This window comes from Lethenteron reissneri, chromosome 2 (assembly GCF_015708825.2).
Source record: "Lethenteron reissneri isolate LAM-NWPU_2019-01 chromosome 2, ASM1570882v1, whole genome shotgun sequence".
In the NCBI taxonomy this organism is placed as follows: domain Eukaryota; kingdom Metazoa; phylum Chordata; class Hyperoartia; order Petromyzontiformes; family Petromyzontidae; genus Lethenteron; species Lethenteron reissneri.
In genome coordinates this window covers 4,560,322-4,577,715 of record NC_083780.1, presented here as the reverse complement: position 1 = coordinate 4,577,715, position 17,394 = coordinate 4,560,322, and the positions used below count along the sequence as shown (strand labels likewise).

Sequence of the window (17,394 nt, the reverse complement as noted above, 5' to 3'; positions counted from 1 at the left end):
GTCCCACATGGACGTCAGGCCACGGGTCCCACAGCCTCGCCTCTGAGCCGCACAGGGTCCCGGCCCTTACAAGGACAGCGGGACTAGGGGTCTCAGGGCCCTATCTCTTCAACTCCGTCTTCGATCTTCAGCTGGTTATCAACTCCTCGAGTGCTCCCGCGCGTCCCCCTTTATAGTCCTCCATGCGGACGTCGCTGAGAGCACCCACCCCAGTTGACCAATCACTGCGCGCTGCCCACGATCCTATTTCCCACATCGTGTCAGTGCGCACAACCACGCACCCCGCGCCGCCCCGTGATCCATCACTGTCGGCGCGCGTCAACACCACACTCGATGTAGCCACGCCCGGCGCGCGTACACACACACGCCCCCTCCTTGTCAGCGCGTACCGCCACTACACATACATTGGACGAGTGCAGAATGAGAGCAGTGGATGAATAAGAGCGCAGTGCTGATTACGACGGGTGATAATGAAGAGTGTGTAGCTGTTGATGCTTAAGTGTATATTATGGTAATTTCTTTTATGACCATGAGTCCATAGAATGTGTTTGCTTTGGTGAAATAGTTAGCACACTGGGCTGGCATGATCTTCCGGCATGGCAGTCGAAATAATTGGTTAGTTTCTTAAATCCTTTCGTCCATGTCAACCGGCATTATCAATCGTATGGCACAGTCCGTTGATCGGCAGGTCGCGTGACGTGGAGTAAATCATGAGTGTATAAACCACTTCCAGAACTTCTGGTCAGTGAAAAGCAGGAGGCCACGTAGCCTGCAGAGGAGCTCTCTAGAGCTCCCTCCAGTGGAGGCCCTTCATTTATCAGTGACGTGAGCCAGGCATTTCCAGGGCTGCACCTTATTCTTTGACATCTTCATGAAGAGATTGACAACACACCCGCGGCTTTGAGCACCACCAGCGCTGAGCACTTAGCTTGAGTTCGGCTCGAGCCACCGGCTGAGACACAGGCCAAGTGAACAGGCGCAGGACGACAAGATGGCCGACAGGGATCGCACCTCCATCCACGAGGTCATGTCGTCAAGGCGACCGGGGGCGCTCTCCTGCCGCGCTTTGACCAGCCAGTGTTCTGCGCCGGTGGCAGAGGCTGAACGGTAGCGGTGGGGACGCGAGTCGAATCGACCATTGCGTTTGGCTGGCAATCGCTATGATCAAATGTCGATGTTGATCTTTAGCTCAGACGAAGGTTCTTCAACTTGTGGGGTATGGGGGAGCTGTGATATAGAGGAACAAAGGGTATTTACAGACACGGAAGACAAACACATGTTGGAAAGCGAAACAATCCACGCATATACACCGTTTTTCCTAAATCTTCTCTCTGTCTCTCCGCTGCGCCTCCGTTATCCAGGCCAGCATCATGATGAGTGTCAATGCGCGCTGCCCCATTCTGGCGACCGCTAACCCTGCATACGGCCGCTCTAACCTAAAAACGTTGGTGGAGCAGAACATGCTTAAACTGCTGATGCGAGTAGAGGCAGCTGTGTCTGTAAAACGTGTCCCTGGGATTTTCAGACTCAGATGAGTGTGTATCACTCAATATTTTTGTAAATGTATTTAGTCCCTATCGGGCATCAAATGTTTCTCTGTCCACACTGTTCGGGGGAGTGTGTTTGCTACCCAATGGGAGACTGGGTTCATGCGGCAACTCCAGATTCTCGACGGGTTTCAAGACACCTCATTGTCGGACGCGGGCTTCAACCACACATCAGAAAAACTGCCCTCTCTTTCTGGTCTGAAGTAGGGCAATTGCACGAAACGTTAGCATATCATATCCATTATAAAGTATCTAATTAAATCAACCATCGTAGACACATGATATGTATAGACCTCTCTGGAGTAACGGTGACAATGTATATTCATTGTTAACACGACATGGAAGATCCGAAGCATCATACACTCGGACTGTTACGGTGCGCGAGTGATGAACGGTGTCGTGTTTTAAATGGAAGTTTCAAACGCAAGAATAAAATATGAAATAATATATGTGTGATATATGTGCCTGTGACGCATACATAGGGCTCATCATCAGTCGCTGTCGCGCGGCCTCTGTGATTGGCGCAAGTCAACCTCAGCCATCTGCCACTGCAATTTAGTGGCCTAAAATAAAATGTTTCGCTCCGGATGATTGCTGCAAAGTATGATCTGTGTTTTGATTTAGTGTGCTGATCTTAAAGGTGCATTGAAAAATGTTGAAACTCCGACTGATGCTCCTGCTGTTGTGGAGTGATTCATGCAGCCAGCTATGGCTGCAGAGTTTGGTAATACATGTTGTTTTCGTCGTTTATTGTGAAAATTCGGTCACAGTTCCTATGATCACTGTTTCATTGCTTTTATGGCTTTATTTTGGTGATTTTTGAAAAGTGTTTCGGTTTAGTCATGTTTGTTTGTTGTAGCACAGAGTTAGACTGATGGCCTTATACTAAGTTGTCTTGTGGTTGTTGTTGTTTGACTTGCATCCCACTGGGATTTTTGCACACAGTGTTGGTGTACGGTGCTTTTTCTGCAATATTTTGCTGTCTTTTCTTGGATTTTCTGCTTGCACATAGTCACTTTAAGATGTTTCTTGTTCATGTTTTTGTTTTTTTGTTTGTTGCGGTTGCACCCGATTCAAGAGCCGAATGGCTCACAGGGCTATACCTAATAAATAAAACTTGAAATTTGAATCTATCTGTACAACAACCCATGGGACTGCGCCTGTTCACACAGCCTGCGTCTCAGTCGGTGAGTGGCTCGGGCCGAACTCGGGAAACGTCGCCTCGATTGGCAACACCAAATGCCCTCACTCGTTCAGTACTGGGAAGAGAAGGTTACGTTCGCGATGTTGATGATGATTAATAATAATTATATTTAAAATATAATACTCCTTAAGGAATCGTTCAACATTCCAGAATCATCTAAATTCTTGAATTAAACTTTACTAATCTAGGCAGCGGTTAGTAGCTCTGTTGTGATTCCAAATTTGGTGGTCGTTACACTGACATTGGTACCCAGGGTTCTAGGTTCGCCATTACTCTTCTTGCAATGTTTCGGCACCGTCGTCGGCACACAATGGCCAACTCGAGCAATTGATCTGAGTAAATATTTAACGAAGCTGTACGGCAAACTATGTAATTGAAGAAGAACTGCAACCAATAATAACCAACCACCAACCAGTCACCTGAACTGGAATCGACAAAGTATCAGAGCGGGGCGCACCTGCTGATGACTGAAAGTTTCGTGCAGTAGCCGATCGTTAACGACTTCACTGCACGTGGCCGTGGTCTGTGCAAGGTGGTTACTCCCACACACAGCCTCGACACATCCATGCGTCACGCAGTCGAGAAGAACAGGTTTCAGATTGGCATTGTGCATCCAGATCTAGAGAGGCACCCGCCCAGAAAACTTCCTCTGGGAATGCTCTTCAGCTGGTTGTCCCGCAGACTCAGTTCAGTGAGCTGGGTCAGTTTGTCAAACACTCCGGCGGGCAGAGCCGTCAGTTTGTTTTCACGCAAACTCAGAATAGTTAGCTGAGTCAGTTTGTCAAACACTCCGGTGGGTAGAGCCGACAGTTGGTTTGTATTCAAATACAGCTCCTGCAGTTTGACCAGGTGGTCAAACACCACCTCGGGAACAACTATCAGCCGATTCCCAGACAAATACAAGATGTGAAAATTCACCAGCATATGCTTGGATTATAGGTCACTACAGCCAGACAGTTAGTGTCATATTCTGCGAGCATTTGTTTTCTTACCTATATATGCGAGCCGTTATGAATAAATTAAGACAATGCATAATATAAATTGTTTATTCAAATTGTAATATCAATGCCAGGTCATGATATTAAGGATTAATTGGCAATTCTGAAGCATCCCAACGGGTAGAGCCAACGCTGGTTCCAAAGCAAATATCAACTTGGTACAAATGGAATCAAACGATGGAACATAAACGTTCATTACATGTCGCGAGAAATTGCTGAACAGCAATGACTTTTAGTGAGTTGATACTCAGGGTAACAAAGCAAATCAGTTTCGTCCTTAACATTACATTTAGTATGGATGACGAAGTATTACATCTGTAATGAGAGAGCGCCACCTAAGGGACGACACAGGGCTGCATAGTCACTGCTGGGTTATTCATATCCAATCAGAGGGAAGGGTTAAATCTGGGCCAAAGGTAATCGGCGGAGCTCGTGGATATGTACGAGAAGCATCGAGAAGGTTCTACGAAGGGGCGTGCCTAGAGGCGGAGCCTAGCTCCGCCGAAAGCAATACAAGGAGAGGCAGTAAGAGGACTCGGGGTCGGTGTGGGAAGCCTGAATCCGGACTGCATCATCGCCTACCTTGTCTCGCCACCGGCCACGTGGCGACCTCGGCCAGCGGAGCCCTCTCTCCTCCCTGCGCGCCGCCAACCAGCAGCGAGCGCGAGAAGAGAGACAGAGACACGCTGCAACGGTGGACGAGGGATCGAGTGCTTCATGGCAAGAGGAGAGAGAATGGAACCATCCGGGAAGAGAGAGAGCGGAGCTGTGCAGTAATCGTTAATAAAAGACACAAGTCTACCGTCGTCGTGGAAGTGCTTTATTACACATTATGAGACCTCCTTTGCCAGTAGCAAGATATAGAAATAGGTTTTAACCCTTTTATCTGGCACCAAAACTGACACCTTTATACAAGGGATCATGTTTGCAATAACTACAACACAAGCAGTCAAAATGCAAACAAAAAGAGACAACTCTGATAATGATATGCACTGTCCTTGAAATTGATTAGTTCGCACCCGAGACGGCTTTTCTTAGAGCGTAGTCTCCACTGGTGTTGGACCAGATGACGCCAAAAGGCGTACAACTCAAAAACAGCGCACTATCATAGTATTGAGAGCTCATGGTAATAATTTACATTGAAACCTCCTTTGCCAGTAGCAAGATATAGTAAAAGATTTTTACCCTTTTATCTGGCACCAAAACTGACGTGCTGTGCGCTGTTTTTGAGTTGTGCGCCTTTTGGTGTCATCTGGTCCAACACCAGTGGAGACTAGGCTCTAAGAAAAGCCATCTCGGGTGTGGACCAATCAATTTCAAGGACAGGGCATACCATTTGTTTGCATTTTGACTGCTTTATTACACATCTAAAAACATTAAAATCTACACGTGCATCACTATACCCCACCTATGTGGGGAAATGCAAGCATATATGCTTGCATTTCCCCACATAGGTGGGGTATCGGTTTGCTACGTTTAAGTCTTCTTAACTCTAGTGACTTCACAATGACATCAGACTGAATATGTTTCCACACTTCGCCATTCTTAGTGATTCGTTTGGCGATGTTTCACGTGCGGCAGTTGGCCGCACTGGAGAGAACACGGGGAGCCGATGGCACGGGCCGGAACTGAACTGCTGAGCTTATGGCAAGTTCCTGAGACTCCTGCACTAAGAGTGCGATTATTAAAGAGTTTGTGTGTGAGAACACTCACGGGCTTAGATGAAGGTTCACTGACGAATGGATCAATGATTCACAACCTGACCCAAGTGTGTAAAGTCACCACTTCACCTTGGCTAAACAATGACGTGAGAGCCCCCTATGACCATGCATCGTGCACATGGACTGCAGTGCTTGTGGGTAAAACCTGGACCTGTGGAACGGTCTCCAGCTGTGATTGTGCAGCTCCACTCGCGTTATTTGGTTCAGTTTGAGATGGACACCAGTGGGCAGAGCCGTCAACTGGTCGGTATACAACTTTAGTTCCTTTAGTCGAACCAGGAGATCGAATCCGCCATGGGGTATAGTATTTAACTGGTTATCACACCAACTCAGGTCGAGCAGATGCGCTATACTCCCAAACACCCCTGCGTACAGCTGTGAGAATTTCTACATTCCTATGCCGGGATATAGTACATTCAAGTTGTATTCTGGGACGTGTCTAGTATCCTCGACTATCTGAACCCGACATGGGCGTCCCCTCGGTCGACTCAGCCTTAACTGAGCACTGCACCTGATATGGTGTTTAAGTATTGGCACTAGGAAGGCAATGCATGTGTGAGAGGGTGAGAGAATGTGTATTAAACGAGAAAGATTACGTAACAATCATTATCTGCATCATCACTACTATCGACCATCACTGATTTGATAAATCTCAAGCCGCACCAATGCCCATCGTGTATACTCCTCACCTGTTTGATTTCACTCTCTGCTCAGTGACTTGCATTGCAGTGTTAATACAGGTAGGAACAACAGGTTCCACACTGCCCACCAGGGATTATTTGTCTGTCGTGCATAGCCCCTCCCAAACGTGTAGTACGCTCCCGGATCGGTTAAAGTGCGTCACGTGACCGCGAGCTTTCTGTCGTGCACGAATGCGCTGTCCAACCAAGTTCCTACCTGCCCACTTAGTCGCCCACTCCGAAGGAACGTGTTAGAACGCAGTGCAAAGCAATCGCGGATCAACGCGGGGCAGCTGAAGAGCATTCCCAAGGGCGCCTTTGACAACCTCAAGAGCCTCACTCACATCTGGCTGTTGAACAACCCCTGGGACTGTGAGCTGCGCGGAGCTCTCAGCCTCCTCGCCTCGCTCAGCAGCTTCCTCGTGATGATGAATGATGAAGTAGCCTAACACAGTCGTTTCATTATGAACATATGTAGACGTTTTTTTGTTGCTAATGTGAGATAGAAAGTGAGGAGTTGTGGTACGAGTGTTTAGCGCACTGCGCTATGAACATGGTGACCTGGGTTTGATCATCAGCAACGGAGAACATCAAAAGCGAGTGATGATCATCACCACTTCAACAGAGTTGAAGATTGGTAAAACACCTCTACAACCGATGGGGTGCTTGTGCCAGGCTCGGCTGCGCGGAGCTCTCAGTTTCCTCTCTCTCAGTCCCCTTTCCTCTGCCTTCTCGCGATGACGAATGGTAATGTGTTTTACACGGTTATTTAATTACGACCATTTCTAGAAAGTCGTTGTTTTTATTGTAAATGTGAGAGAGTGGTGGGTACGCTGCCTCTTACTTGGGTGGTTTAAGGGAAATCATGTTCAATGTAACCACAACTTCACCTATAATATATTTGTTTCCCTTTAAGACAGCGCTATTGACGACTGTGTAGAGTTTTTTGTGGACGTATTGTCAAGTCCTAGCTGTTTATTTAATTTAATATGTCTCTTAGTCTATTCAATTAAAGTTAGACAATGCATCGACTCTCAGTGGTTACAACCAGCCTGGTGACATGTCATCAATTCATCCAGCAGTGGATAGACAAAGAGCTTTGAATGATTAATTTCCTAATGCGTTTAACAAGCTTGATGTGTGAGTCACGTGTAGCTAGTGCTCCGTGGAGTCGTATTTACATTCACTCTGCTAGAGTCTTCGTAAAACAGCGTAGAGCGAGTGTCTAAGGTCCTTGCGCATTGAGGAACTCACGTCTCTCCCTGCTGGGCTGTTTGACAGCCTGGTGAATCTGCAGCAGCTACATCTGGAGAGCAATCGGCTATCGGCTCTTCCCGGTGGAGTGTTTGACAAATTGACCCAGCTCACTTATCTGACTCAATCAACTGAAGGCCTTGAACATCATCGCTGTTGTACCTACATTACGCCTATGAAGTTACTGCACTCCGCACTTTAATTAATTAAGCATATCTTTGTCAAACAATGTGGAACCATTTCACTTTTGTATCTTTCATATTGCACTGGAGATTGACTGCCATCGCAAAAAGCTCTTCATGACGTCTGTTATCTTGTCTGGTAAACCGTAGGTGTTGAGAATACATTCCCCGTGCATACTGTCGAAAGCCTTTTTAACCAAAAATATTTTATCGACCAAACAATTAAGGTACACACAGAGGGCATGTATGGGAATTGACACCAGCAGAAACACAATGCGAAGTACAATGATTGTTACCAACTTTTATATTTTGAACGTGTCTATGCCATGTGTTTCAATACACTCTATATCCCTGGATCCTTGGTGTCTACTTCCATAACTCGGATACGCCTCTGGGGAATGGACAGGGGTGGGGGGAAGAGAAATCAAAGGGGGGGGGGGGGGGGGCTCGACAGCCCTTTTACAAACAAAAGTATTTAACCAATATTCATGTTTCATTCACGGTGACTTTTTATGATCGGGTAAAAGTCAATCTTTTTTGGCACTTTATATTTCTGATCCATAGGTCATGGCGAGCAGTATCTACGGATTGACATTTGAACTCAGGGAAAAATGGAACGCTGAGAATTAAGGGTCCAAATATTGTTCAAACGCACTCCAAAATGAAAGACGTCACCTGTACATGTTACCATTTGGATCACGATCTGATCTCTATAATAGCCCTAAGTAGGATATTTTCAAGTTGTGTCCCTCCAATAATTATTAATTTTGATTATTACACTTGTTGTACAGGAATTTGGTGTTTAGTTCACGATATGAGTGCATATAAGATTATTTTTTTTATTATGAATAATTTAATTACCTGCAATTATACAGTTTACATCGAAATTCTTGAGGATATTCATTGTATAATTAAAGTTGTAACAAGGTGTTATTTGCTAAAATATTGTTTCCGTAAAGTCACGTAGAAGGGAAATAATAAAAATAAAACATAATAAAATAATTCTCACGACGTTTCGGCCACAACGCAAGCAGCCGTCCTGCGTTGTGGCCGAAACGTCGTGAGAATTATTTTATTATGTTTTATTTTCATTATTTTATTATTTTCCTTTTACGTGACTTTACCGAAAGAACCAAGAAGATGAATCCCTGCAGTCACGAAAGCTTTACATCGAAATTTATTGTTTCCGTATTCAAGGTTTTAGCACCACCTGAAATGAGACTAAAAAAATGCAAATAAAACAATACAAACGAGAGCAGGTTGGAGTGCCTTTGCAAACCTGAACTTCACAATGAAACGTAACATTCCAATGTGCCTACAACTAGACATTTTGATCCGTGTGAACCACCTCCGATAGCAGATGGTTCAGAAGCACAAATAAGAAGTGCGCACAAAAGCACTCCGAGTTACATGCTTGGAATGACATTAAGAGACAGAGTAACACGTGGATCAGAGAAAACACTTTAGCAAAGTCACGTAGAAGGGAAGTAATAAAATAAAACATAATAAAATAATTCTCACGACGTTTCGGCCACAACGCAAGTAGCCGTCCTCAGGTGAAAACCAGGTCTGTCGAGGCGACAGCGTCTGAATGAAACAGCACACGTGCTTGGAGCATGTATATAAGCTGGGTTGGAAGGGGGGAAGAAAGGGGGAGCCTTAACAAAAGAATATGCATATCAAGAGGAATATAGCATATTTATGGGAAATGCAGGTATGTGATTAGTACTACTTATGACCGTGCATTATGCAGGATTAGCAGCATCAACGGGAGGTTATGTGATTAGTGCTACTTATGCCCGTGCATTATGCAGGATTAGCAGCATCAAAAGGACGTGATAGGGGTAGCATTAATAAAGGGAAGGAGTGTTAATAGTATGTAGCTGCGGTAACCAAAACCACCACGTAAACAACTAAAGTATAAACTACATAGTATCATCAGTATATTAAATATACTCTACAATAAGCTGAGTTACTAACAGTAAGTAATACATTACAATTCTATGTCGTAAAAAATATAATATGCTTCCATCTAAACTTTATTATCTTACATCACACGAGTCTACACCGTACTACATACTGCCATAGACAAACCCAACATTAAATGATATACTGTATTGCTATAAACCACCTTATACATTGTAATATTACACTATGTATTATTCTACCCACCCTAATGTGTATCACACTGCTGTATATTCACTATACAATTACGATACTATATATTACTTTGTACATTGTATTAAGCATATAAATGTTATACTATTTGTTATTATACACTGTACCATTGACCGTCGTGTGAAAGATACTAAGAGGAAGCAACGAAATATGTCAATGGGAGAGTAGTGCGAGGAAAACTTGCAGCGGAGCAAAGAATCCATTCCCTGCGCAGAATACAATGCCGGTGAGTGGAACGCGGTCTGAAAGTCACCGTAAACGTGAACACAATCAGTTAAGATCCGAAATGGTTTATTACGTCCTTCCAATGATTGCTAAGCCGGAATCCATCTTCTTGGTTGAAATTGTCTCTGTGTTTGTATATGTGGATCGCCTCATGAACGAATCTCTCATGATAGCCAGATGGCTTGCAGAGAACCTCTGTCTTGGAGAAGTCAATATCATGTGAGCCCACTGAATTGTAACAGTGATCTGCCACGGCTGAGGTGTTTGTCCTACCGTGTTTCAAGTCTGCTTTATGTTCACGGATGCAGCCCGAGACATGTCGTTTGGTTTCTCCAATGTAACTGCTACCACAGAGGCAACTTAGTTTGTAGACGCCAGGGTACTGTATGTCTGGAACCACATATTTTACAGACGGGACCAGATCACGGATTTTATGTATTGTGTTGAATCGGACCTGGATCTTGTGTTTAATCAGGATTTTGGAGATCTTTTTTGTGACCCCAGCAATGTAGGGTAAGGTGATGGTCTTGAAAGGCTACTTGCGTTGTGGCCGAAACGTCGTGAGAATTATTTTATTATGTTTTATTTTTTTATTATTTTATTACTTCCCTTCTACGTGACTTTACCGAAAGAACCAAGAAGATGAATCCCTGCAGTCACGAAAGCTTTAAATCGAAATTTACACTTTAGCAAGTTACATCAAACAGATAAAAGTAAGCAGGCTTGGCCAGGCTACGGAACGAGAAGGGATTATGGAATAATCCACGATGGCCACTGCACATTGACCATGGTCGATAACAATAGCGGGGTGGCTGGCAAGGTAGGGAACGCGCCCTGAAGGACGTCCACCATGGAGATGGAGTAATGACAGCAGCTCGTGTGCAGGTGCGAAGTAAATTAAAACATTGCATGGTCGTGACTACGGCTTGCAGAGACCTTCACCCAGTAATGAGATGATCATGGCGAGCATATTTCTCAGGGATACATAAATTATTATTACAATTATGACCCAAACCAATTACAGTAATCAAAATAAAGAAGCAAATAGATATAACAACACAACTCCGAAACAATACATTTATACAAGTGATTTCTAAATGTACTAAGCACTACAAATGTTTTGTGAAGAAGGTTTTGCAGGGACATCTTCAGTAAGAGGCAGCTCGTATAAATGTTGGACCACACACGACGCCGCTGGCGTGCAAGGGGAGGCCGTTGTGAGCCGCCTCTAAACAGTTGCCTGTCCCTCGCAGTGTTCGTGCTCAGGGACAGCCGTGTACTGCCAGGGCAAAAGCCTCGCGTCTGTGCCTGCGGGAATCCCAACCACCACGCGAGAGCTGCGTTTGTACACAAATCAGATCACGAAGCTCGAGCCCGGCGTGTTTGACAGTCTGACGGCACTGGTGGAGACACGAGACACTGGGGCTCCTGCCATTGCCACTGCGATAGTGATTTGTTACGAATAATTACATCAAAACAAAGATCCCCCACATAGCCTCATCAACCTTTTGGGGCAAGTGATGTGAGCGAGCACCTATGAAGACCAGCACGGTAGACGAGGGGGTGGTCAGATAGCACGACGCTCGCCCGCATTTGTATCCCGAGTGGCGATGTTTACACACCACACCAGGTACTTATTTCAGGCTGAGCCATGCAATTGCATCGCTGCACCTTATTCTGTTACTCCTCGCTGGAGAGATTGACAACTGACGCGGGGCATTGAGCGCCGCCAGCGCTGAGCGCTTTGCCCGAGTTCGGATCGAGCCTCGTGTCTACAGCACGCGATGAAAGAGCAAACAAACCAATCTCTTCAACTGGTTTAGGTCCAGGCCGACATGAGTCAGTGTCGGCAACTTCCCTGCGCCTGCGGGCAACTCCCTAAATGTATTATCACCCAGGAAAAGCTCCCGTAGACTCACCAGCCAGGTCAGGTGCTGTATTCATTGGGTCTGAATGTGTTCCTGAAGTCACAGCCTAAGTCGACTCGACGACGCCTTGTGTAACTTTACAAATTGCTTGTTGATCCGCGTTGGCAAGCAGTGGTAGACAAGCACAGATAACAAAAAAATTCACACACACACACGCTCCCCTTCTTCACGTCTCGTAAATGTACGTGCCCGCAACATTTAATAGATTTATTTTCCCTTCAATGCAAGTGCGCTTTGACGAATGTCTAGAGTTTGTGCATTTGAAGTTCATTTCCAGTCCTGTGTACAGTATTTCATTGAATAATGTTCTTAGTCTATTCAACTAACGCGATAAAATTAGTCCACTCTTAGTTGTTTAATATTGGTGTGGGGTCCCACTCTCCCCGCTCCCCCCTCCCATCAGCGTGGTGAAATATGGTCACTTTATCGAGCAGTGGATAGACGCAGAGGCGGAGCCAGGATTTTCAGGTAGGAGGGCAACTCCTCCAGCAATGAAAAATGATAGGAGTTTGTTAGTAACTAAGGACTTTTGTCCCTTGCTTTTTATTCGACGCGTGTGCGGCGATGGCGTATGGCCTGGAAGTCGAATTCGAACCGTGTGTGATCAGCATCGCGCTCGCTGATGGTGAATGCCTTCAGGGAAGTCGTGTACTGTATACACGAAACTGCGCACAATTCTGTGTCACTTATAACTGCTTTGCCGTTACTTATTGCCAATTATGGACTCAGACATGTAATAATATGCTACACAGTGGCAGTGGGGGTCGCACAATGCCGATGTATTACTAATAAACCACAATGCGAAGTACAATGATTGTTACCAACTTTTATATTTTGAACGTGTCTATGCCATGTGTTTCAATACACTCTATATCCCTGGATCCCTGGTGTCGACTTCCATAACACGGATACCCCTCTGGGGAATGGACAGGGGTGGGGGGAAGATAAATCAAAGGGGGGGGGGCTCGACATTCCTTTTACAAACAGAAGTATTTAACCAATATTCGTGTTTCATTCGCGGTGACTTTTTATGATGGGGTAAAAGTCAATATTTTTTGTCACTTTTTATTTTTATATTTCTGATCCATAGGTCATGGCGAGCAGTATCTACGGATTGACATTTGATCTCAGGGAAAAATGGAACGCTGAGAATTAAGGGTCCAAATATTGTTCAAACGCGCTCCAAATGATAGACGTCACCTGTACATGTTACCATTTGGATCACGATCTGATCTCTATAATAGCCCTAAGTAGGATATTTTCAAGTTGTGTCCCTCCAACAATTATTAAATTTGATTATTACACTTGTTGTACAGGAATTTGGTGTTTAGTTCACGATATGAGTGCATGTAATATTTTTTTTTATTATGAATAATTTAATTACCTGCAATAATACAGTTTCAATCGAAATTCTTGAGGATATTCATTGTATAATTTAAGTTGTAACAAGGTGTTATTTGCTAAAACATTGCTTCCGCATTCAAGGTTTTAGCATCACCTAAAATTAGACTAAAACAATGCCAATAAAACAATACACACTAGAGCAGGTTGGAGTACCTTTGTAAATCTGAACTTCACAATGAAACGTAACATTCCAATGTGCCTACAACTAGACATGTTTATCCGTGTGAACCACCTCCGATGGCAAATGGTTCAGAAGCACAAATAAGAAGTGCGCACAGAAGCACTCAGAGTTACATTCTTGGAATGACATTGAGAGACAGAGTAACACGTGGATCAGAGAATACACTTTAGCAAGTTACATCAAACAGATACAAGTAAGCAGGCTTGGCCAGGCTACGGAACGAGAAGGGATGATGGAATAATCCACGATGGCCAATGCACATTGACCATGGTCGATAACAATAGCGAGGTGGCAGCCAAGGGAGGGAACGCGCCCTGAAGTACGTCCACCATGGAGATGGAGTAATGACAGCAGCTCGTGTGCAGGTGCGAAGTGGATTAAAACTTCGCATGGTCGTGACTACGGATTGCAAAGACCTTCACCCAGTAGTGAGATGATCATGGCGAGCATATTTTCAAGGGATACATAAATTAATAATTACACTTATGATCCAAACCAATTACATTAATTAAAATTAAGAAGCAAATAGATATAACAACACAACTCCGAAACAATACATTTATACAAGTGATTTCTAAATGTACTAAGCACTACAAATGTTTTATGAAGAATGTTTTGCAGGGAAATCTTCAGTAAGAGGCAGCTCGTATAAATGTTGGACCACACGCGACGCCGCTCGCGTGCAAGGGGAGGCCGTTGTGAGCCGCCTCTAAACTGTTGCCTGTCCCTCGCAGTGTTCGTGCCCAGGGGCATCTGTGGAATGCCAGAGCAGAAGCCTCGCGTCTGTGCCTGCGGGAATCCCCACTTCAACGCGAGAGCTGCTTTTGTTCACAAATCAGATCACGAAGCTCGAGCCCGGCGTGTTTGACAGTCTGACGGCACTGGTGGAGACACGAGACACTGAGGCTCCTGCCATTGCCACTGCGATAGTGATTTGTTACGAATAATTACATCAAAACAAAGATCCCCCACATAGCCTCATCAACCTTTTGGGGCAAGTGATGTGAGCGAGCACCTATGAAGACCAGCACGGTAGACGAGGGGGTGGTCAGATAGCACGACGCTCGCCCGCATTTGTATCCCGAGTGGCGATGTTTACACACCACACCAGGTACTTATTTCAGGCTGAGCCATGCAATTGCATCGCTGCACCTTATTCTGTTACTCCTCGCTGGAGAGATTGACAACTGACGCGGGGCATTGAGCGCCGCCAGCGCTGAGCGCTTTGCCCGAGTTCGGATCGAGCCTCGTGTCTACAGCACGCGATGAAAGAGCAAACAAACCAATCTCTTCAACTGGTTTAGGTCCAGGCCGACATGAGTCAGTGTCGGCAACTTCCCTGCGCTTGCGGGCAACTCCGTAAATGTATTATCACCCAGGAAAATCTCCCGTAGACTCACCAGCCACGTCGGGTGCTGTATTCATTGGGTCTGAATGTGTTCCTGAAGTCACAGCCTAAGTCGACTCGACGATGCCTCGTGTAACTTTACAAATTGCTTGTTGATACCGCCTTGGCAAGCAGTGGTACACAAGCACAGATAACAAAAAAAAACTCACACACACGCTCCCCTTCTTCACGTCTCGTAAATACACGTGCCCGCAACATTTCATATTTTATTTTCCCTTCAAGGCAAGTGCGCTTTGACGAATGTCTAGAGTTTGTGAATTTTCAGTTAATTTCCAGTCCTGTGTACAGTATTTCATTGAACAATGTTCTTAGTCTATTCAACTAAGGCGATAAAATGAGTCCACTCTTAGTTGTTTAATATTGGTGTGGGGTGACACTCACCCCGCCCCCCTCCCACCAGCGTGGTGAAATATGGTCACTTTATCGAGCAGTGGATAGACGCAGAGGCGGAGCCAGGATTTTCAGGTAGGGGGGCAACTCCTCCAGCAATGAAAAATGATAGAGGAGTTTGTTAGTAACTAAGGACTTGTCCCTTGCTTTTTATTCGACGCGTGTGCAGCGATGGCGCATGGCCTGGAAGTCGAATTAGAACCGCGTGTGATCAGCATCGCGCTCGCTGAAGGTGAATGCCTTCAGGGAATTCGTGTACTGTATACACGCAACTGCGCACAATTCTGCGTCACTTATAACTGCTTTTCCGTTACTTATTGGCAATTATGGACTCAGACACGTAATAATATGCTAGACAGTGGCAGTGGGGGTCGCAAAATGCCGATTTATTACTAATAAACCACAATGATCCGATCGAAATTAGAGATTTCTATCGGATCATTGGGTGGGGGGAGGGGGGCACGTGCCACCCCACCCACTGGCTCCGCCACTGGATATACGAAGGACTTTGAATTATTAATTTGATAATTTTTAGAACATCACCAATTGCTCACAAGCTTGATGGTGTGAAATAAAGGTAGACAATGCTCTTTGGAGTCGTTTTTACATTCACTCTGCTAGAGTCTTCCGAAACAGCAGAGACCGAATGTCTGAGGTTGCTGCGCAGTGAGGAACTCGCGTCTCTCCCCACTGGGGTGTTTGACAAACTGACCCAGCTCACTAATCTGTATCTGCACAACAACCAGCTGAAGGGCGTTCCCAGGAGCGCGTTTAACAAACGGAGCCAACACTGCCAGTCACGGACTCTGCTTTGTTGCTGGGAATAGGGATAGAGATGACGCTCAGCACGAGTAGCGTTCAGTTGATAAAGCTACCGCGTTATTGAAATCCACAGTCATCATCATCATCACCGTCGTTATGGTGTCCTCTAGTGCTTCAGGTTAGTCTGCAGTGTAGCTGAACATTCGTGAAATTAAATGAGTGAATGTTGAAAATAATTAGAGCTGGTATTTATCGTTTACAGAAACTAGCATGTGCTGTGCGGGTTTATGTTAGTGCGGCAACAAACAAAAAAATAACAACCACACGACAACAAAGACAAAGATTCCCGTATAACCTTAACAGACTGTTGCGGCAAGTGCTGTTAGCGAGCACCTATGAAGGCCGGCACGGCACACGATGGGGTGGGTGGCAAACACAAAGCCCGGCCTCCTTTGTCTCCCTAGCGACGGTATTTACACATCATACCAGGTACTCATTTGAGGCTGAGTCGACCTAGGGGAGGCCCAGAACCGGTTCGTAGGGCAGCGCGCTAATCGCTACACTACTGATCGAGTAAAAATGTTCCAGAGGGAATGCGAGGCGAGCTCTGAACACCGTGAGGGTCGTTGTACTGCACCGCACAGACAGCGGGCACGCATGGAGCGAGGTGCCGAGATGTGAGGTGAACACGACGCCGCTAACGCGAGCTAGGGACCCGTGTTGAACTCCATTGCCGTGTAAAGAGTGACGCTCTCTTGTAGAGGCTGCTCTACAGCAAGAGGCGGATGGCTGCTGATCTGCGATCAACTCACAGCTCTCCCCGCTGGGGTGTTTCGATCAGTGGAATTATTTCCGAAATTCGCCTGTCCATGGGAGTCCCGAGGCTCTGCCTTCAGTAGGATGCTACTACAATGGGATGCGTGGCCAAGTCCTGTTTGAGTAGTTGTTGCTTTGCGTGGTTGCTCTTGTTCTGCTGTGTTGTGTGGTTGCTTTGTCATGTCGTTTTTGTTGTGTTGCGTTGTTTGAATGTTGTGGTGAGTTTGTTGCGTTGTTCTGTTGTTGTTGCTGCACGAACCAAGCCCGTAAAGCTCGCATGAGTTTCTATAAACGCTCAATATCACCTCGAATCATTCACTCACGAAGGCAGACCTCACTGCTCAGTGACACTGCGGGATAACTCGTAGCACAAGAAGGCATCATGACGATGATGACGATGACTGTGAATGTCAATAACGCGGTAGCTTTACAAACTGAACGCCACTCGTGCCGAGCGTCGTCTCTAACCCTGTGCGCAGCGACAAAGCAGAGACCGTTCCTGGCAGTGCTGGCTCC

The 17,394-nt window shown here is 45.6% G+C and overlaps 1 protein-coding gene across 1 annotated transcript in view; it reads right to left on the bottom strand.

The window, feature by feature from the left end:
• Nucleotides 1–924: 924 nt before the first annotated feature.
• LOC133341581 (slit homolog 2 protein-like) overlaps nt 925–17,394 on the bottom strand; it is a 120,186-nt gene continuing 103,716 nt past the window's right edge. The window contains exons 5-6 of the mRNA XM_061550220.1: nt 3,396–3,615; nt 925–1,082 (exon numbers count right to left, since the gene is read on the bottom strand). Coding sequence (XP_061406204.1) covers nt 925–1,082; nt 3,396–3,615 — 378 coding nt within the window. The remainder of the gene's footprint in view (nt 1,083–3,395; nt 3,616–17,394) is intronic.